Source organism: Salmo salar, chromosome ssa17 (assembly GCF_905237065.1).
Source record: "Salmo salar chromosome ssa17, Ssal_v3.1, whole genome shotgun sequence".
Lineage (NCBI taxonomy): Eukaryota > Metazoa > Chordata > Actinopteri > Salmoniformes > Salmonidae > Salmo > Salmo salar.
The window spans coordinates 25,391,107-25,414,532 of record NC_059458.1 but is presented as its reverse complement, the minus strand read 5'-3'; the positions used below and the strand labels follow the sequence as shown (position 1 = coordinate 25,414,532).

General features: G+C 44.0%; 1 protein-coding gene and 1 non-coding gene across 2 annotated transcripts in view; one reads left to right on the top strand and one right to left on the bottom strand.

Moving 5' to 3' along the window:
* LOC106595092 (collagen alpha-1(VIII) chain) overlaps positions 1 to 23,426 on the bottom strand; it is a 32,760-nt gene that overhangs the window by 4,520 nt on the left and 4,814 nt on the right. Inside the window, exons 2-3 of the mRNA XM_045699180.1 lie at positions 6,859 to 7,052; positions 484 to 856 (exon numbers count right to left, since the gene is read on the bottom strand). Of these exons, the coding sequence (XP_045555136.1) occupies positions 484 to 853 (370 nt within the window). The 5' untranslated portion in view covers positions 854 to 856; positions 6,859 to 7,052. The remainder of the gene's footprint in view (positions 1 to 483; positions 857 to 6,858; positions 7,053 to 23,426) is intronic.
* On the top strand, positions 3,713 to 3,767 carry LOC123728336 (U7 small nuclear RNA). The gene has a single exon (XR_006760222.1). It is a non-coding gene; the product is annotated as a U7 small nuclear RNA (small nuclear RNA).

Below are 23,426 nucleotides of genomic sequence, written 5' to 3'. Positions count from 1 at the left end.
TTCCTGTGGATGCTAGGAGAGATGACGTTTGCTTTGGCGAAGGGAGAAGAATCTTGGAAAAGCAGTAGAGATGTGTTTTGAATGGAATTAACATGTCAGAGAGTGGGTAATGGTTTCATGTCAGCACTGCACCATGAACATGGCTCGTCTTCCTCTGGTTGTACCATACTGTCCATGTTGGCTTTCCCTTCAAACCCACATTGGTGGCCATGGCCATGACCCAATTTAAAATCTAAATATGGTTCAATTATGCTATTGTTTAGCCTACACTCTTAGAAAAAATGGTGCTATCTAGAACCTAAAACGGTTCTCTGGCTGTGCCCACAGGAGAACCCTTTGAAGAATCCTTTTTAGTTCCAAGTAGAAAGAACCCTTTTGGTTCCATGTAGAACCAAAAAGGGTTCTCCTATGGGGACAACCAAATAACCATTTTTTTCTAAGAGTGTACATTTCTGTGATGAAGACAATCTATTAAAATCTCACCTTTTCCCTTGCCCTTATTGTGTGGCATCTGGGGTTGTTCGTGCATCTGTGGAAGCATCTGTGGAAGTTCTTGCCCATACTGTGGCAGCACATATGGCATCTCTTTGCCGTATGGCATATGTTGTGGCATTTCCTTCCCGTACTGTTGCTGGGGCAGCCCGTCCCCATTCCCGTTCCCGTTCCCATACCCGTTCCCTAGGGACATGTGAGGTAACTGTTGCATGGGCTGGTGCTGCTGGGGAAGGTGCTGCTGTGGGTGCTGCGGCTGCTTGTGCCCGTAATATGCCGCCCCACGGGCATGGTGGCGTAGTACTAGACACAGCTGGACTGCCACCACCAATAGATGAGTAGAGGGGAGGGGCTTGGCCATGTCCTATAGGAGAGAGAGAGGGCAGGTCAGCAGAATGAGATTTTCAAGACCATAGAATGAGTTAAGCAGATGAGGGTTTCAAGACCATAGAATGAGTTAAGCAGATGAGGGTTTCAAGCCCATAGAATGAGTTAAGCAGATGAGATTTTCAAGACCATAGAAGGAGTTAAACAAAGGTATTCTGACAGATATATTAGAGAAAATGTATGGCAGTACAATAACCCCTCGCCAAAGTTTCTCAGAATCATGAGAGCTAAGATAAGTGTGCTATTTAACATTTTGTAGCGAGGCCTCAGGATGCGCACTATAACCATATGACTATACACAGCGAGGGACTACCAAATATTCTGATCATACTGTACTCTGAAACATTTTAAAAGCAATCTTTTTGTGGAACAGATAATAAATAGTTCTGACAAGCTAAATCACATGGATTTGAGTTTGATACTGCCAGCATGGACAGCCAGGCCACTCCTCAAGGGCAGACATTTTTGGCTCTGAAACCATAACACTCTTATTCAGAGGTGGGGTTTTGAGTTACTGGGCGGGTAGGAAAAGAGAGCAAGCTCCTTGCTGTTGTGGATGTCAGTTCCTGCTGTAATGAAGAGATGTGTTTTGCATCATTGAGAAGTGAATGTGCAAAACTTCAAACTGAAAATAATCCAACGCATTACTTTGAAGCTTCACACAGTACAATTGTTACTGATCCAGTGGGCCTACCCCAGTGTAACGAGGGAAGAGGTGATTCATCATACGACTGTATTTCTGTATTTTTAAAGTTATATATCTTGATAACTTGATTGTTGACACGCAAAACATTTTGGGATAATATCAACCACAGACTAATGAAAGAAATACCAAAAGAAGATTTTTTTTTAACACTGCAGTATGTTTGTTTGGGTTTTAAAGAGAACATTTGGTTCAAACAAGGTGTTAGAGTACATTTGGAGGGACACTGAGCTAGCTGTAAGATTACTGTTGATCAGTGGAGGCTGCTGAGGGGAGGACGGCTCCTAATAATGTCTGGAACGGAGCCAATGGAACGGCATCAAACAGATGGAAACCGTGTGTTTGATGTATTTGATACAGTACCATTCCACTGATTCCGCTCCAGGCATTACCACGAGCCCGTTCTCCACCAACCTCCTGTGCTGTTCATACATTATGATTAGTCTTATTCCAGACACCTAGACCAAACAACTGTGAAAGGTGAGGAGTTAGATGCAACATAGCAGAGTCTAAACATGACAAAGTCTTCACAGCACATCTATTCCCACTGGGCAAAAACTGGTGGAATCAACGTTGTTTCACATCATTTCAACAAAATAAATCATGTGATGACGTTGAAGCAACGTGGAAAACTGATTGGATTTGCTCATCAGTGTAAGGGATTTTTTATTTTATTTTCACCCAAATTTGTACCTAAATCCAATGGCATGGTGACATTGTTTGTGGATTTCACGTTGAATTCACGTTAATTGACAACTCAACCAAATGGAGATCAAAACTAGACTTTTGAACTGACGTCTGTGAACTGTGGGTTGTCAGTATATGCTAAGTACATGCAGTACAACACTGACATGGCATTTAAGGGACCTCCTCAGACCAAAGGAAAAGCAATGACTAAATGGACAATTGGCATGTGTGGTTCTTGTAGACACCAGCATGGACCACAGACAACCATACCACCTGAATCAAGCCATTTATGGTTTGACTTGGCAAAAATATCTCTGCTTTCACTAACCATTTAATGCACAGTTTGTCTACGCAGTAACCATTTGCTCAACACTGGATAAAATGACCTCACTGTCCAAGTCAAGGGTGTGATTCTCCATGCTTTCATAAGAATCAGTCTGGCCAGGCTGTGAACAGGAGAGAACAGCAGTGAATCCATATATAGCCCAAGGCCAGATGTATTATGTCTCAGAAAACAAGCAGGAAGCAGGGGAACAGAATAACATTTGGTTTAATGCTCAGCCAAAATGAATTGCCCTAAAAAAATTAAATGCTGACTTTATCAAGTCTTGGTTGTGACAGACTGCTTAGACACAGGAGGTCGGCACATTGGACCTAGTCAAAGTTACGGAACACTTTGATTTTCAGGGTTTTCCAAATTTCACTAATGTCACCAGTCCTGTTGATCAAACATCTTTAGAATGTTTACTGGTAGAAAAGAGGTAGAAAAAAGAGCATCATTCTGGAACAGAATTAAGCATAATTTCTCATTCACAACCACTTTAGGAGCATACCAGGAACAACTTGTTGATGGAACTGATTTATCCCATGAGCCAGTGCGAAATAAGAAAAGCACAGAAACACCAAATCACTCCACACTACCAAGCTGTGAAAGCACCATAACATACATCCAGACCTTCGCGCTTTTACCAGGACGTCTGGGAAATCAATAACACATTACCATGTCATTAGACTGAAGGGCGCTACCCACATAAAAGAATAAGACAGTTTACTATAGAATACTACACTACTTATTATAGAATTCTGCAGAAAACTGTAGTATGTAGTAGTATCCTTCGATCATGTGTAGTACTTAGTATAGATTTTTTGTAGTATACTATAGTAAATACTAGTGTTATCCGCAAAAAAAAATACTGTAGTAAATAATATAGAAATGTCAGCAAAAATACATAAAAAAAACTATAGTAGATAATACACAATTTAATTTGCTTATACCCTGCCCATTCCCCACCCCCCATATCCCAATGTGCCAGCCATAAGTGAGAAACCTACATGCCAAGTATAGACCATCATTATATTGTGTTCCGTATGGCTTTTGAAAAGAACAGAAACTCTGAACTATCTGTTCAGACCCCAGTCCAACCTTTCTACCTACATGTCATGGAAAATTAGCTATTTTAGTATTTCTCCAGTAGGTTTCCTCAAGGAGAAAACCCCCACTTCTATGTCAAAGATAATGCAACTAGAACACTATAGTAAATACTACAGTATACTTCAGTCCACAAAAACTCTACAGTAAATGCTACAATAAAGTCCACAGAAACACTACAGTGAATACAACAGTATTCCTACCATGGTATACACAATAGTATTTTTTCTTGTGGGTAGGCTGTTGGAGCCACAAATTAGATGGCTTGCAATGTCAGCGTTGTGTCAGCTAACATTGGCTCAGCCAGCAGACGTTCCAATTTCAGCTGCAAATGTTTTGTGTATAGTGTAAGTAGTGGATCTGTAGACACATGAATATGGTTGTTATTATCCCTCTATAGACCACGAAGGCTGCCAGACTGTATTAATGGATAACATTTGTAGGCCTATAGTGTACAGTAACTCACCACATCTATAACCTGTTGCATTGTCGGGGGACGTGTGCTTTAGGCAGTGACTATTTATTCAATTATTCTATTTCCCTCTGCTAATTTTGGTTTAGTGATTTAATAGCAACATCAGCCATTTTGTTAGAGTTTGGAATTGGTTTTGGACAGCAGCGCTGGATGGATTCTCCTCGCCAGAATAGCAGCCATTAGGTTGATGAATAACACATGAGAAATCATGGGAATAATGCCTCTATTATTCCAACCACCAATATTAAAATAATACAATTACAATAAGCACATTGGGGAAGCATCAAGCAGCTGTGCCACATGTCAGTGTAGACCAGACCAGAGACTGAGGAAGAATGGCCTGTAATATTCACTCTGTTCATTCTCAGAGCAACAACATGAGTGGAGCTACGCCCATTCCCTTTATTCCATGAACGACCTCCTATCCACTGTAATTACACTGTGCTGTGTAAATAGACAAACTGATCTGCACAGCAAAAAATACAAAACAGTGTGGATTACCCTCACAGGGTAACATAAGATCACATGTGATCACATGACAAGGTGTGTTTTTGTGATCAGGTGAAATTCAGGGTCCAGTTAGCTGTTGTATATGTAACCTCTATGGTCACTCACCTGCACACCTCTTAACTTGTTTTTATCTGCACTGTGTCTTTCACTTGTCTTCTTTGTCCGAATAAACTAAACTAAAACACTCTGGTTCTGGGTTGCAGCACGACCTCATAAACACAAGTTGTCTGACATGTCCTTCTCTCTCTTTCTGCTCTTTCTACACAATGATGATGGAAAGTTCAACTGTGTGTGTGTCCGTGTGTCTGTGTGCGTGTGCGTGCGTGTGTGTCTAATATGTTTGGTTGTGTGTATTTATTCCTTGTGTCACTATGTCAATGTTTTATTGAAATTGTTATCTTTAACTCTGCATTGTTCGAAAAGCACCCGTAAGTAAGCACCCGTAAGTAAGCACCCGTAAGTAAGCACCCGTAAGTAAGCACCCGTAAGTAAGCACCCGTAAGTAAGCACCCGTAAGTAAGCACCCGTAAGTAAGCACCCGTAAGTAAGCACCCGTAAGTAAGCACCCGTAAGTAAGCACCCGTAAGTAAGCACACAAGCACACACTGCTTGTGTGCACCTGTTGTTTATGATGAATGTGACAAATCAAATTTGATTTGATGTAATCTCTTTGACCACAAGAGGGCGCTACGCCCAATCATTTTACTCTCCACACATCTACAGTAGTGGAGAAGATACACCTGATACCTATACCTCACCCTTTAACTAACATCCTACTTTCACCACTAGGGGGCAGAATCAGTACAACACTTGACAGACGCAGTGAAGACATCATGAGAAAACAGCATTTGTACCTTGTGTTATGGCAAGTTGTGATTCTGGAGAATTGAGAATTTGTTAGGATTTGTTTTTAAAAAACTATTTGCGGCCAATAAGCGCGCGCACACACACACACACACACACACACACACACACACACACACACACACACACACACACACACACACACACACACACACAGACACACACACACAGACACACATGCTTCCATAGAAGGCCAAACCCAAACGCCCACCACACCCTGGATGTGTGTACATTCCTCCTTTCCTCTATTTTCCTTTCCCATCCTTCCCATCCTTCCCTCCTTCCCTCAATCCCCTCCTTCCCTCCTTCCTCTCTTTGCCGGCCCGTCGCTGAGTAAGGAAGAGAGAGTCACGTTTCCCCTCAGAGTGAGTTGTTCCACACAGAGAGCACATGCTGCTAAATGGGAGATGATTAGAGACAGGAACCTAGGACGTGACTTTATGTGTGTGTGTTTCTGCGTGTGTGTGTTTCTGCGTGTGTGTGTGTGTTTCTGCGTGTGTGTGTGTTTCTGCGTGTGTTTGTGTGTTCCTGCGTGTGTGTGTTTCTGCGTGTATGTGTGTGGACCCACCACCGCACTCCGCTGGGCCACACTACTCCTTTAAACATGGACCACGTCTCAGGAGATTTGTACAACGCTGCCAAGTGATCGGTGCAATAATAAACGTAAGGTGTGAATGTATGGACGCTTCCCTCACGGTCGTCTTTACTGTTCTTTCAGCCGCGCTGAGATCAAAGCATTGACTTATGGAGAGAAGATGTTTATTCTGCCTGCTGAAATAACCTCCCAAGTTGTTATATTATGGAAAGATTAGTTACACTTGTGTAACCGGTGTGAAATGACTGGCTAGTTAGCCGGGCGCGCTGTGGGGCATTTCAGTCATTGATGTCACTCACTCTGAGTTGTCGATGTGTGCAGAGGGTCCATGATTCAAACCCAGGTTGGGGCAAGGAGAGGGACGGAAGCAAAACTGTGACACTTGCATAGATATTGTTGCCATCAACATCATGCTGAAGGTGTGAGGAGAAAAGGCACTAGTACAGAGAACAATCTGTACTCTACATAACACCCTTCAGACATACAATATCTGTCTGTCTGTCTGTCTGTCTGTCTGTCTGTCTGTCTGTCTGTCTGTCTGTCTGTCTGTCTGTCTGTCTGTCTGTCTGTCTGTCTGTCTGTCTGTCTGTCTGTCTGTCTGTCTGTCTGTCTGTCTGTCTGTCTGTCTGTCTGTTCACTACAATTACGCACGTCCATTTCCTTCCTCCATGACCTGCTAACCTCTTGACCTGACAAACAGAAAAAGCTCCTCTTACCCTTAGCGTCTCCTCTCCTCAAACCCAAAGGCCTGTCGCGACGATGACCTAACCTCTCGCTCTGTCCTTTGGCCCGCAGGTCTCACTGTACTTTCCCTCTGTTTCTGGTGGTGTTGGGGGTTTCCCGAGGCATGAGACTGCTTGTGACTCTGGCCACAGGTCCGATGCGTTGCGGTGCAGTGCAGTCTAGGGCCCTGAAACAGAACGAGGATGAATGAGAGATCCTGGAGCACCATGACTTTTCTCAGACAGCTGGGGTTTTAACACTGAGCTGCCATCTCCAGCTCACTGCCCTTCCCAACTTGGCCATCATACAGTACTGGACAGTAGTAGAGGTCTTATCACTATGAACAGTAGTAGAGGTCTTATCACTATGAACAGTAGTAGAGGTGTTATCACTATGAACAGTAGTAGAGGTCTTATCACTATGAACAGTAGTAGAGGTCTTATCACTATGAACAGTAGTAGAGGTGTTATCACTATGAACAGTAGTAGAGGTCTTATCACTATGAACAGTAGTAGAGGTGTTATCACTCTGGACAATAGTAGAGGTGTTATCACTCTGGACAGTAGTAGAGGTATTATCACTCTGGACAGTAGTAGAGGTGTTATCACTCTGGACAGTAGTAGAGGTGTTATCACTCTGGACAATAGTAGAGGTGTTATCACTCTGGACAGTAGTAGAGGTGTTATCACTCTGGACAGTAGTAGAGGTGTTATCACTCTGGACAATAGTAGAGGTCTTATCACTATGAACAGTAGTAGAGGTCTTATCACTATGAACAGTAGTAGAGGTGTTATCACTATGAACAGTAGTAGAGGTCTTATCACAATGAACAGTAGTAGAGGTGTTATCACTCTGGACAGTAGTAGAGCTGTTATCACTCTGGACAGTAGTAGAGGTGTTATCACTATGAACAGTAGTAGAGGTCTTATCACTATGAACAGTAGTAGAGGTCTTATCACTATGAACAGTAGTAGAGGTCTTATCACAATGAACAGTAGTAGAGGTGTTATCACTCTGGACAGTAGTAGAGCTGTTATCACTCTGGACAGTAGTAGAGGTGTTATCACTATGAACAGTAGTAGAGGTCTTATCACTATGAACAGTAGTAGAGGTCTTATCACTATGAACAGTAGTAGAGGTGTTATCACTATGGACAGTAGTAGAGGTGTTATCACAATGAACAGTAGTAGAGGTGTTATCACTCTGGACAATAGTAGAGGTGTTATCACTCTGGACAATAGTAGAGGTGTTATCACTCTGGACAGTAGTAGAGGTATTATCACTCTGGACAGTAGTAGAGGTGTTATCACTCTGGACAGTAGTAGAGGTGTTATCACTCTGGACAATAGTAGAGGTCTTATCACTATGAACAGTAGTAGAGGTCTTATCACTATGAACAGTAGTAGAGGTGTTATCACAATGAACAGTAGTAGAGGTCTTATCACTATGAACAGTAGTAGAGGTGTTATCACAATGAACAGTAGTAGAGGTGTTATCACTCTGGACAATAGTAGAGGTGTTATCACTCTGGACAGTAGTAGAGGTATTATCACTCTGGACAGTAGTAGAGGTGTTATCACTCTGGACAGTAGTAGAGGTGTTATCACTCTGGACAATAGTAGAGGTGTTATCACTCTGGACAGTAGTAGAGGTGTTATCACTCTGGACAATAGTAGAGGTGTTATCACTCTGGACAGTAGTAGAGGTGTTATCACTCTGGACAGTAGTAGAGGTGTTATCACTCTGGACAGTAGTAGAGGTGTTATCACTCTGGACAGTAGTAGAGGTGTTATCACTCTGGACAGTAGTAGAGGTCTTATCACTATGAACAGTAGTAGAGGTCTTATCACTATGAACAGTAGTAGAGGTGTTATCACTATGAACAGTAGTAGAGGTCTTATCACAATGAACAGTAGTAGAGGTGTTATCACTCTGGACAGTAGTAGAGCTGTTATCACTCTGGACAGTAGTAGAGGTGTTATCACTATGAACAGTAGTAGAGGTCTTATCACTATGAACAGTAGTAGAGGTCTTATCACTATGAACAGTAGTAGAGGTCTTATCACAATGAACAGTAGTAGAGGTGTTATCACTCTGGACAGTAGTAGAGGTGTTATCACTCTGGACAGTAGTAGAGGTGTTATCACTCTGGACAGTAGTAGAGGTCTTATCACTATGGACAGTAGTAGAGGTCTTATCACTATGGACAGTAGTAGAGGTGTTATCACTATGGACAATAGTAGAGGTGTTATCACAATGGACAGTAGTAGAGGTGTTATCACTCTGGACAGTAGTAGAGGTGTTATCACTCTGGACAATAGTAGAGGTGTTATCACTCTGGACAGTAGTAGAGGTCTTATCACTCTGGACAGTAGTAGAGGTGTTATCACTCTGGACAGTAGTAGAGGTGTTATCACTCTGGACAGTAGTAGAGGTCTTATCACTATGGACAGTAGTAGAGGTGTTATCACTATGGACAGTAGTAGAGGTGTTATCACAATGAACAGTAGTAGAGGTCTAATGAAAGTAGTAGAGGTGTTATCACAATGGACAGTAGTAGAGGTGTTATCACTCTGGACAGTAGTAGAGGTGTTATCACTCTGGACAGTAGTAGAGGTGTTATCACTCTGGACAGTAGTAGAGGTGTTATCACTCTGGACAGTAGTAGAGGTGTTATCACTCTGGACAGTAGTAGAGGTGTTATCACTCTGGACAGTAGTAGAGGTGTTATCACTCTGGACAGTAGTAGGGGTGTTATCACTCTGGACAGTAGTAGAGGTGTTATCACTCTGGACAGTAGTAGAGGTGTTATCACTCTGGACAGTAGTAGAGGTGTTATCACTCTGGACAGTAGTAGAGGTGTTATCACTCTGGACAGTAGTAGAGGTGTTATCACTCTGGACAATAGTAGAGGTGTTATCACTCTGGACAGTAGTAGAGGTCTTATCACTCTGGACAGTAGTAGAGGTGTTATCACTCTGGACAGTAGTAGAGGTGTTATCACTCTGGACAGTAGTAGAGGTGTTATCACTCTGGACAGTAGTAGAGGTGTTATCACTCTGGACAAGTAGGTGTAGAGGTGTTATCACTCTGGACAGTAGTGAGGGAGAGGTGTTATCACTCTGGACAGTAGTAGAGGTGTTATCACTCTGGACAGTAGTAGAGGTGTTATCACTCTGGACAGTAGTAGAGGTGTTATCACTCTGGACAGTAGTAGAGGTGTTATCACTCTGGACAGTAGTAGAGGTGTTATCACTCTGGACAGTAGTAGAGGTGTTATCACTCTGGACAGTAGTAGAGGTGTTATCACTCTGGACAGTAGTAGGGGTGTTATCACTCTGGACAGTAGTAGAGGTGTTATCACTCTGGACAGTAGTAGAGGTGTTATCACTCTGGACAGTAGTAGAGGTGTTATCACTATGAACAGTAGTAGAGGTGTTATCACTCTGGACAGTAGTAGAGATGTTATCACTCTGGACAATAGTAGAGGTGTTATCACTCTGGACAGTAGTAGAGGTCTTATCACTCTGGACAGTAGTAGAGGTGTTATCACTCTGGACAGTAGTAGAGGTGTTATCACTCTGGACAGTAGTAGAGGTGTTATCACTCTGGACAGTAGTAGAGGTGTTATCACTCTGGACAGTAGTAGAGGTGTGTAGAGGTGTTATCACTCTGGACAGTAGTAGAGGTGTTATCACTCTGGACAGTAGTAGAGGTGTTATCACTCTGGACAGTAGTAGAGGTGTTATCACTCTGGACAGTAGTAGAGGTGTTATCACTCTGGACAGTAGTAGAGGTGTTATCACTCTGGACAGTAGTAGAGGTGTTATCACTCTGGACAGTAGTAGAGGTGTTATCACTCTGGACAGTAGTAGGGGTGTTATCACTCTGGACAGTAGTAGAGGTGTTATCACTCTGGACAGTAGTAGAGGTGTTATCACTCTGGACAGTAGTAGAGGTGTTATCACTATGAACAGTAGTAGAGGTGTTATCACTCTGGACAGTAGTAGAGATGTTATCACCATTTACAGTAGTAGAGGTGTTATCACTATTTACTGTATTAGAGGTGTTATCACTATGAACAGCAGTAGAGGTGTTATCACTATGAACAGTATTATAGGTGTTTTCACTATTTACTGTATTAGAGGTGTTATCACCATTTACAGTAGTAGAGGTGTTATCACTATGAACAGTAGTAGAGGTGTTATCACCATTTACAGTAGTAGAGGTGTTATCACTATGAACAGTAGTAGAGCTGTTATCACCATTTACAGTAGTAGAGGTGTTATCACCATTTACAGTAGTAGAGGTGTTATCACTATGAACAGTAGTAGAGGTGTTTTCACTATTTACAGTAGTAGAGGTGTTATCACTCTACAGTAGTAGAATTCTGGACAGTAGAGATGTTATCACTCTACAGTAGTAAGGGTGTTTTCACTATTTACAGTAGTAGAGGTGTTATCACCATTGACAGTAGTAGAGGTGTTATCACCATTGACAGTAGTAGAGGTGTTATCACTATGAACAGTAGTAGAGGTGTTTTCACTATTTACAGAGTAGAGGTGTTATCAGTCTACAGTAGTAGAACTCAGGACAGTAGAGATGTTATCACTACAGTAGTAGGGGTGTTTTCACTATTTACAGTCAACAACATGCCAGTCCTTCCTGGTTGAGGGTTGACGAGAGATGAACTGCTTCTTTTCATGAGAAATATTACTGCAATGAAAATTCCAGATTGTCTGCGTAATGAAATAACATTCAGCTCAGACACCCATACATACCCCACAAGACATGCCACCAGGCATCTGTTCACAGTCCCCAAGTCCAAAACGAATTCACGGAAACGCACGGTATTATACAGAGCCATGATCGCACGGAACTCCCTTCCATCTTCCATTACTCATTCAAACAGAAAAATTACAGTACCTTTAAAAAAGCGGGACTATGAGGGGACACACACACAAACACACACATTGTTTTTTTGTTGTGTTGTTTGTATATCATTGTGTTTAAAAGTTGTGTGACTGTCCTTGTCTATCAGTGTTCTGTTACTTGTCATGTTGTGTGTGTTTTGTAGACCCCAGGAAGAGTAGCTGCTGCTTCTGCTAAAGCTAAGGGGGAACCAAATAAAGAAATAAAAAGATGAACCCAATATTTTATATACAGCAGGTTTTTAAAGGACCAAAGAGTATGATCTGCTTCGTGTTTTCATTTTTGCAAAAGAAAAAATACTGGCATCGTCTCGGCCCTAATATATAGTATAATCTATTTTTATATCTGTGTCCATACTGTCCACAGTTTCTAGTATATAGACTTTCTAGTTCAAGAGAAAATCAACAAAATAATGAAAAAAATCAAATCAACAATTACATTATTTTCAATGAACTCTGCAACTCTTCCAACTATTGTAATTTTTAATAACTGCCACCAGTTTTGCACCAACACATTTACAAGAAAGACATATTGACATAGAAAATGAAATAAAAGTGTGTAAAAAAATACAGATAAATGATATTTCATGCTGAAACCCTCATATTAAACACCAATGGTATTCACTAAGCTGATTGTTTGTATTTAGAATAATGTTTTACAGCTTTGTCATTGTATTTCTTTTATCATCTTATTATATATACAGTAATAGTCAAAGTTTAGACACACCTATTCATTCCAGGGTTTTTCTTTATTTTGACTATTTTCTACATTGTAGGATAATAGTGAAGACATCAAAACTATACAATAACACATATGGAATCATGTAGTAACCAAAAAAGTGTTAAACAAATCAAAACATATTTTATATTTGAGATTCTTCAAAGTAGCCACCCTTTGCCTTGATGACAGCTTTGCACAATCTTGGCATCCAGAGGGATCAGCGAGACAATTATTCCCAGACTCAGAAGACATCCCTTAGGCTTCATGTCGGAAATGACTCTGAGACCTCTGGATTAAGAATGATTTACAGCTTTGATTAAAGTAATACACAAACATGAAAGAGCTGAGTGGGAATACCAAGACACCAGCATTTATTTTAAACCAAGAGGTATATTTCTGATCCGATAAGATGTTTAGGAATAAAAAAATAGAACTATTGTGTTTGGAATGTATGTATCCAGCACCATGGACAGAGGACTGAGTGCTGCCAAAGACAAATGGATAAACACCAGACTGCACTGCAATAGAAATGTTTTAATTTACTCGCTTTGCAATGATTAAATAATAATAATAAAAAGTATATGACCCGGAAATAAGGGGTTACTGACAACAACAATAACAACAACAACAGCAGTGAAAACAGAGAAGAGCAATAGGCTCTTTAAAACAGCTGCATCATGGCACAGCTGCATCATGGCACGTCTCCAAGGACGTGTCAATCTGCCACCCTGCTGAGAGCAACCAGACCAAAACCCCTCCTATTTAATTACCAACACCTGTCCTACCAACACCTCTAGTTCATTTAACAATACTGTGCTTTAACTACTCCCCCTGTGGACAGTGAGGGCAAGACACCCAGAGTTAAAGAGAGCCGGGGTACGAGGGTTCACAGCTGCTGTTTTCCAGTCTCCACGCAGCCCACTCACACATCAACCAATCGGGTGACAGTCTTGGATATTCCAAGGGATTCTAGACCGACCAATTGCGAGAGACCTGTGGGAGCCATCTTCTTTGGCTCCTCAATTTGGCCGAGGAGAGAAAACGGCGGGCCCCCGCTAGGGAGTCGAAGTCCGGCACACAGCAGATTCAGAATCCAACAGAATCCAAGCTCTCAGCTGCAAAAGCAACCTGTTTCCTCTCCCCTCCCTGCCTTATTTACTTATCAGATTCACATGGCTGCAATAAAATTCTCACGTTGTTCTCTGGGGCTTGCTGTTGGAACAACAAAAGTCAGTCAAACGTCTAAATATTCCTTCAACGGGCTGCCAAAATGTATTTCTCCGGCCCCTCTGTCAATACTTAGACCAGGACTCTCAAACCCTGTTCCTGGTGAGCAACCCCCCTGTAGGTTTTCTACCTATAGGACGGTATCTTTCCAGGAACGGGGTTGGAGAGCCCTGACCTAGACACTAACCTGTGATTTTTAGTGTGGTGCAAAACAATAACGATAATGCAATAAAGTGGCTCCCGAGTGGCCTAGCGGTCTAAGGCACTGTTCTCAGTGCCAGAAGCGTCACTACAGTCCCTGGTTCAAATCCAGGCTGTATCACATCCGGCTGTGATTGGGAATCCCATAGGGCGGCGCACAATTGGCCCTGCATCGTCCGGGTTTGGCCGGGGTAGGCCGTCATTGTAAATAAGAATTTGTTCTCAACTAACTTGCCTAGTTAAATAAATAAAATAAATAAAAAAAGGCTGTTGCCATTCTACCACAGGATGTCTGTTTCCTACCACCTTTGCCACCACTTCCAACCACAGCAGTGTCTGCTTGATCCCGAGCCACAACTCTTTTATCGCACCAACTCGGGGGTTTGAAAATAATCACATTTCCATTTCTCCTCTGTATTTCCCTGACTGCTTCCAGATGGTAACTTTAATTCTCAATAATCAAAAGGGGATCACGAGGAAAAGCATGTTGAATACCAACCATGCTGTTGAGCACAGATATGTGCTTCTTTAGTAGTTTGTAGTCAGGTCTGGCATCGCTGTTTCAACGGCACCCCTTGGCCTAATATCCCTTCACTATGTAAACATGCAGTGAACAAGAAAAGTTGACGAGTGAACTTATACGTGAACATTACTGGCCCTGTCATCGTCTATCCAAATCGAACACGGCTTGTTTCTGATTCTGAGCAAACTGCAACCTCACTTCAAACACGGACACAGCAAGGAAATAAATAAGGGATAATATCATATTTTCCACTGATCTGAACTCTGGAGGTGGTAAAATCAGACTCTCTGTTTGAGGCTCAGTAAGACAATATGCAGCTCAGAGGACCAATTCTCTCTCTACCCAGAATACCATCAGATGTATTTCTAATGTTCACAATTCTCCATCAATCAACTGAAAACATGAGACTGAAAAAGACAGGGGCCGTTTTCTTTATCCTGCCATATTATACTTCTTGTGTGTTTTTTATCCAATTTTCTATTATTCTCTATAGTATTATCAATATCAATGCATTGTTGGGAAAGAGCTCTCAAGGAAGAATTTCACAGTACTGTTTTACACCGGTTGTATCCTGTGCACGTGGCGAATACATTTTGAAACTTGAAACATATTCAACACGCTGTATATGACGCATATCACTCGAAGACTGGCAATGGAGACAAGCTCAGCTGGAACAGACTCACAGTCAAAAGGTTAGTGGGCTAAACATTTTCTATGGAACAGAGATGGAGTGAGGGAAAAGGAGGGAACAAAAGGAAGGATTTTCATTTTTACCACGTTTGGCTTTACTTGATGCCGTTTTGCTTGCGTCGGTTCCAGAAATCAAGCCTGCACAGTTTAAGTTGACTGCGGATCATGTTCTCTGAACACAAAGGTAGGACGGGTGACTGGAGACAAAGTACTGTAATTATTACAAAGCTGCCCTTGGAAATTCTACACAGAATACCAGAGGGAAATGCCTGACATCTTCCCATGGACCTATCTGTGTGCTCTCCTTCCTTCCCTGAGTAAAATTTATTTTTACCCTACAGATGTAGGATGTTAATTTGATCACTCTTTTCTTGCTGAAACTTTTAGTTTTGTTGCTGAAACTTGTAGTGTATTCGAGGTTTAAAAATGCTTCCAAAGTTTGTAATTTCCTCTTTAAAATGTCAGACTTGATTTGTCCTAACAAAAAATGTATCAACCCATACAAAAAATGTCCAATAATTATAATCCACATAATAATTCAAATTTCCTGTTGCTGCAGGATTATTTTCCTGCTGTAGGAAAATGGCTCAAAATAAGTTCCTATATCAGTACTCACTGATCCAATGTCAGTTTAACATTTTCCCATCTAATAGGTAAAGTTAGGACATGATGAGGGTAAGATGATTTTAGATCAGAGCCTCAGTTCAGGTTCCCTTCCTACAGGCTGTGGCTGGTGCCCTAAAGAAGCCCATTGTCTTTGGTGTCACCCCTTTAGCCCATTGACCCCATGAGAACGGGCTGTTTTCTCTGTCCTCAAGGGCTTCCCAATAAAACGGATGCTGATGGCTGTCACGCTCTTCACGTTACCTAACTCGCACACTTGGCCTGGCCGCCTTGGCAACCGATGTGTACAGGTAACCATGGCAACCACTCCAACCTTACTCTACCACACACACACACACACACACACACATAGAGATGGTAATAACTGGAGCAGAATTAGTGGAATGGTATTGAATACATCAACACATGGCTTCCATGGTTTCCAGGTGTTTGATGCCATTCCATTTGCTCCGTTCTGGCCATTATTGTGAGCCGTTCTCCCCTCAGCAGCCTCCAATAATGAGTAGTGTGCTAAACAGAAGAAGAGCCGCTCCGTATTAGCAGCAGCATGGGTTAGTGATATCCTGGAACCTTGGGACGTCCCGACCTTAAACCCTAAATACTAACCTTAACATTTACCCTAATCTTAAACATAACCCTTACCTAACACTAACCCTTACCTTAACTGTTTTATATTTCAAGTTCAATGGGGTGACGTCAGAGTTGGGACGTCGAAAAGTATCCCACTTAAGACTTTTTCCCAGCAGAATTCTGGAATTTCAAAGGGAAAGACACACCACTGGTTCCACAGGAATGTCCGATCAGCTGACGGAGCCGAGTGGGAGCCAAGCACACATCTGGGGACTGTAAAACCCATTGGGACCTAAGCCTCTCTCCCTCTAGTCTTCATCTCATCTGTGGGTGCTCTGTCTGTGTATTCAGGAACTTGGGTCACTACTCCACACTTCACTCAGCTGACCTGGTCGAGTGGTGAAGACCCTTGAGGAGCAGAGACAGAGAGACAGAGGGGGTGGTAGGGAGGGAGGAAAAAAGGAAGAGAGAGAGAGAGAGAGAGAGAGAGAGAGAAAGAGAAAGAAAGAGAGAAAACGAGAGAGAGACAGAGAGAAGGAGAGTAAGACACAGAGACAGAGAGAAGGAGAGTGAGACACAGAGACAGCAAGACACAGCCCAATAAAAAGAAGTAGAGAGAGAAAGAGGGAGGGAGCGAAAGAAAGAAAGAGAGCTAGACCTGTTAGCCCCATCAGACAACTGTATGAGGATGAGGTGGCTGTGAGGTCTCCTGTCCCACTCTGACAGCAGCAGCCTGGGGAGCAGCAGAGGAATCAATCCTCCCTCCAACTCACTCCTGATCCTTTGTCTTTCTCTCACTTGAACTTTGTTCCCTAGCTCTCCTCTCCATTCCTCCCTCCTTCACCTCTCCTCTCCCCTCCCCTCTGCTCTCCTCTCTTCTCTATCCTCTCCTCTCCCTGTATGTGCTGTTCATCTGGCCTTGTCCGATGTGATTTATCCCATCACAAACACTACTCCACTCCCAGCAGCCTAAATACCTGCCCTGCAAAGGTCAGCGCCTCTGCCAATACTCCCGTTGTCCTGCCCATGTTATGAGCTGATCAATGTGTGTGTGTGCCTGGCCTTTTCCAGCATTCCTTCACACATAGACACTCTCTTTACAGAGCAAGGCTACAGGAGTCACCCTGAGTTATTTGGTCGTAGCTCTCAGCCTCCAGAGGGGGGAAACAAATGGTGATCAGGATGACCTCAGCAGTACACAGTTCACAGAGCTGGGTTGAATAGGACGTCGTAATGGAGGCCAGGGTCAACGAGGGGTCAATGAGGGATCAAGAGGGTCACAAACAAGCTGAGGAGAGGCCGACTTTCTGTTGGGAAGGCTTTAGTACCTTCACAATACTTGGTGATCTCAGACTAAGACTATTTCCTGTTGTTAACACTGGGAACTGTGAGCTGTCGCATATTTTAGGCCAGACTTTTGTGGAGAGGCACGATATTCTTGTTAAGCTTGAGCTGAATTGAATGTTTGAAACCCTCCAGGAACTGAACTCCTAATCTAATTTACAATAAAGGTATTCTATTCTATACATATTTAAATCCATGGACATAACTGATATAAATAAATGATGATAAATGATGTCACAGTATCAGTGGTGTAAAGTACTTAAGTAAAAATATGTTGAAGTACTAAAGAAATGTTTTGGGGTATCTGTACTTGACTTTTCTATTTATATTTATGACAACTTTTACTCCACTACATAAGAAAATATGTACTTTTTACTCCCATACATTTTCCCTGACACACAAAAGTACATTTCGAATGCTCAGGCAGGACAGCAATATGGTCAAATTCACACACCTATCAATATAACGCGTTGTAATCCCTACTGCCTCTGATCAGGAGACTCATTATGTCTGAGTGTTGGAGAGTGCCCGTCTGTCCGTAAATATAAAAAACAACCTGTGTAGTCTGGTTTGCTTAATATAAGGAATTTGATGTATAGCATTTACTTTTTTAGTATGACAATTCAGTACTTTTCCCACCACTCTACTTAAGTACATTTAAAATCAGATACTTTTACTCAAGTAATATTTTACTGGGTGACATTCACTTTGACTTGAGTTATGTTTCATTAAGGTACCTTTACTTTTACTCAAGTATGACTATTGAGTACTTTTCCAACTACTGCAGTGTGAGAAATATCCCATCCAAGAGACCAGTCTAAGGGACTTTGGCTTCTGTCGTCAATGCTCTCTTTACAATAACACTGGTAACACTTTACCCTGCAGTTACAAAGCAGTTACTATGTAACGACATGTTAATAATAAAATGTTATTACCGGTGGTTACATAAGGTGTTACCATAACACATATTTCTCCTTCCCCTCTCTATCCATTAGAGTACCATAATCCACCATAAAATATATATAACAGTTAAGTTATTTTTACCCACATGCTGATGGCTTCACTCTCATCACCATTAAACCAAAACCAGGCTCATTTAGGATCTCTCAGAAGAGAGATGTACAGTACGGCCACGGGCCAGACAGGATAGTGATGAGAATAAGGAACATGATGGATGTCAGAGACAACTTCATGTATTATACAGTTCAGCAATACATATTTTCTATATCCCATGCCATACAAAACTGACGTAGGAATTCTGAATTCCATGCCATTCGTTTGAGACATCATCCACGTAACTTTCAAGGATATTTTATTAAGAATATGACTCCACATATCTGCATAACTTTCAAGCTATTTTATTTTAGATATCCACATAACTTTCGAGCTATTTTATTTTAGATATCCACATAACTTTCAAGTTATTTTGTCAATAATATTATTAAATTCACTATGAATACTTCAATTCAGAATCTACATAACTTTTAAGCTATTTTATTTTAGATATAACTGTCAAGTTATTTTATCAACAGTACCTTCAGAAAGTATTTATACCCCTTGGCTTATTGCACATTTTGTTGTGTTACAAGCCTGAATTCAAAACAAATTAAATATATTTGGTCTCACCAATTTACACACAATACCCCATAATTAAATAAGTGAAATTATGTTTTTAGAAATTGTTGCAAATGTATTTAAAATTAAATACAGAAATATGTAATTTACACAAGTATTCACTCCCCTGAGTCAATACATGTTAGATTCACATTTGGCAGTGATAACAGCTGTGAATCTTTCTGGGTAAGTCTCTAAGAGATTTGCACACCTGGATTATACAATATTTGCACATTATTCTTCAAGCTCAAACAAGTTGTTTGTTGATCATTGCTAGACAGCCATTTTCAAGTCTTGCCATAGATTTTCAAGCATATTTAAGTAAAAACTGTAACTAGGCCACTCTGGAACATTCAATGTCATCTTGGTAAGCAACTCCCGTGTATATTTGGCCTTGTGTTTTAGGTTATTGTCCTGCTGAAAGGTGAATTTGTCTCCCTGTGTGTCATGTGTCAGTGTGTGGCGGGTCAGACGAAGTCAGGCGCAGGACACAGAACTGAGTAAAAACTTAACTTTACTCGAAAATAAACCAACAATATATTCCACGCTGGGCAACACACCACCTCACAGAAATACAGACCACTTAACAACGAACAAACATGAACAAAAACCATGGGGAAAACAGAGGGTTAAATAATGAACATGTAATTGGAGAATTGAAACCAGGTGTGTTTAACAAAGACAAAACAAAAGGAAAATGAAAAGTGGATCGGCAATGGCTAGAAGGCCGGTGACGTCGACCGCCGAACGCCGCCCGGGCAAGGAGAGGGACCAACTTTGGCGTAAGTCGTGACAGTACCCCCCTTGAAGCACGGCTCCAGCAGTGCGCCGACACCGGCCTCGGGGACGACCCGGAGGACGAGGCGCAGGACGACCCGGGTGGAGACGGTGAAATTCCTGCAGTAACGACGGGTCCAGGATGTCCTCCACCGGCACCCAGCATCTCTCCTCCGGACCGCACCCCTCCCGTTCGATGAGGTACTGAAGGCCCCTCGCCCAACGCCTTGAGTCCATGATGGCTTGCACAGTATACGCCAGGGCCCCCTCGATGTCCAGAGGGGGCAGAGGAACCTCCCGCACCTCAGACTGCTGGAGCGGACCAGCCACCACTGGCCTGAGGAGAGACAGATGGAACGAGGGGTTAATACGGTAATCAGGGGGGAGCAGTAACCTATATCAAACCTCGTTCAGTCTCCTCAGGACTAAATGGCCCCACAAACCACGGACCCAGCTTCCGGCGGGGCAGGCGAAGGGGTAGGTTTCGGGTCGAGAGCCAGACCCGGCCCTCAATGCGGTGGCGGTCGGCGCTCGCCTTCTGCCGCCTGATGGCCCGTTGCAGGCGCACATGGGCAGCGTCCCATGTCTCCTCCGAGCGCCGAAACCATTCATCCACCGCAGGTGCCTCGATCTGGCTCTGATGCCACGGTGCCAGGACCGGCTGATAACCTAGTACACACTGAAAAGGAGATAGGTTAGTGGAGGAGTGGCGGAGAGAGGTTACTGGAGGAGTGGCAGAGGGAGTTTTGGGCCATCTCCGCCCAGGGGATGAAAGCCGCCCACTCCCCCGGCCGGTCCTGGCAATAGGACCGCAGAAACCTACCCACATCCTGGTTAACTCTCTCCACCTGCCCGTTACTCTTGGGGTGAAAACCTGAGGCAAAGGCTGACCGAGACCACCAGGCGTTCCATAAACGCCCTCCAGACCCTAGACGTGAACTGGGGACCCCGATCAGAAACTATATCCTCAGGCACCCCGTAGTGCCGAAAGACGTGGGTGGACAGGGCCTCTGGAGTCTGTAGACCCGTAGGGAGACCGGGCAAAGGAAGGAGACGGCAGGACTTAGAAAACCGATCCACAACGACCAGGATCATGGTGTTACCCTGTGACGAAGGAAGATCCGTCACGGAATCCACCGATGTGGAACGGGTAGGGGTTGTAATTTCCCTCTGGGCAGGTGTCTAGGTACCTTGCACTGTACACACACCGAGCAGGAGGAAACATAAACCCTCACGTCCTTAGCTAAAGTGGGCCACCAGTACTTCCCACTAAGACAGTGCACTGTCCGACCGATGCCAGGATGACTAAAGGAGGGTGACGTGTGAGCCCAACAGATCAAACGATCGCGGACATCAGACGGAATGTACAGATGCCCAACTGGACACTGGGTGGGAGTGGGATCTGTACGTAACGCCTGCTCGATGTCCGCGTCGTCCTCCCATACCTCCGGTGCCACCAGGCAAGAAGCCGGAAGTATGGGAGTGGGATCCGTGGACCGCTCCTCTGTGTCATACAGCCGGGACAGTGCGTCTGCCTTCGCGTTCTGGGAACCTGGTCTGTAGGATAGGGTGAAAACAAAACGGGTGAAAAACATGGCCCACCTTGCCTGGCGAGGGTTCTGTCTCCTCGCTGCCCATAGTGGTCAGTCCAGATGAGGAAAGGGTGTTTAGCCCCCTCAAGCCAATGCCTCCACGCTTTCAGAGCCTTTACGACAGACAGTAACTCCCGGTCCCCCACATCATAGTTACGCTCCTCCGAGCTGAGCTTCTTCGAAAAGAAAGCGCACGGGCGGAGTTTGGGTGGCGTACCCGAGCGCTGAGACAGCACAGCACCTATCCCAGCCTCGGACACGTCCACCTCCACTATGAACGCCAAAGAGGGATCCGGATGAGCCAGCACAGGAGCCGAGGTAAACAGAGCCTTCAGGTGACCAAAAGCCCTGTCCGCCTCAGCCGACCGCCGCAGCCGCACCGGTCCCCCCTTCAACAGTGAGGTAATGGGAGCGGCTACCTGATCAAAACCCCGGGTAAACCTCCGGTAGTAGTTGGCAAACCCTAGAAACCGCTGCACCTCCTTTAACGTGGTGGGAGTCGGCCAATTACACACGGCTGAAATGAGGTCACTTTCCATCTCCACCCCTGAAGTTGAAATGTGGTACCCTAGGAAGGAGACGGACTGTTGGAAGAACAGACATTTCTCAACCTTGACATTCAGCTCATGCTCCAACAGTCGACCAAGCACCCTGCGCACCAGGGACACATGCTCGGCGCGTGTAGCGGAGTATATCAGAATGTCATCGATATACACCACTACACCCTGCCCGAGCAGGTCCCGGAAAATCTCGTCTACAAAGGATTGGAAGACTGATGGAGCATTCATCAGCCCGTATGGCATGACGAGGTATTCCTAGTGCCCAGAGGTGGTACTAAATGCCGTCTTCCACTCATCCCCCTTCCGGATACACACCAGATTGTACGCGCTCCTGAGATCCAATTTTGTGAAGAAGCGCGCCCCGTGTATTGACTCGATCGCACTGCACCGGTAATGGTTGATCAGGGCCCTCTCATTCCATCCCGTGCTGGCAGCCAGGGTCCTGAAGTCCAGTGCGAACTCCTGTGCGCTCCTCATCCCCCGTCTGAGATGGAACAAGCGTTCCCCAGCCGCTCTCCCCTCAGGTGGATGATCGAAGACCGCCCGGAAGCGGCGGGTGAAATCCTCATAGCGGACCGATGCTGCGTCTACTCCTCCCCAGACGGCGTTGGCCCACTCAAGCGCTTTCCCCAACAAACAGGAGATGAGGGCGGACACGCTCTCGTGTCCCGAGGGAGCCGGGTGAACGGTCGCCAGGTAGAGCTCCAACTTGAGCAGGAACCCCTGGCACCCGGCTGCCGTCCCATCATATGCCCTCTGGAGTGAGAGCCGAATCCCACTGGGTCCAGGTGACGGAGGGGTGGACAGTGGTGTGGGTTGGGTTGGGATGAAGTTGATGGGGGTGTGGGAAAACCCCCTCTCTCCCATCGCTCCATGGTCTGCAGCACGCGATCCATGGCTATGCCAAGATTTTGGAGCATCGTCGTGTGCTGCTGTACGCCCTCCTCCACTGGTGACGGAGGACTGGGTGCATCTGCTGACTCCATCATTTTGGTGCGTGTTTCTGTCATGTGGACGAAGTCAGGCGCAGGACACAGAACTGAGTAAAAACTTAACTTTACTCAAAAATAAATCAACAATATATTCCACGCTGGGCAACACACCAGCTCACAGAAATACTGACCACTTAACAACGAAGAAACACGTACAAAAACCATGGGGAAAACAGAGGGTTAAATAATGAACAT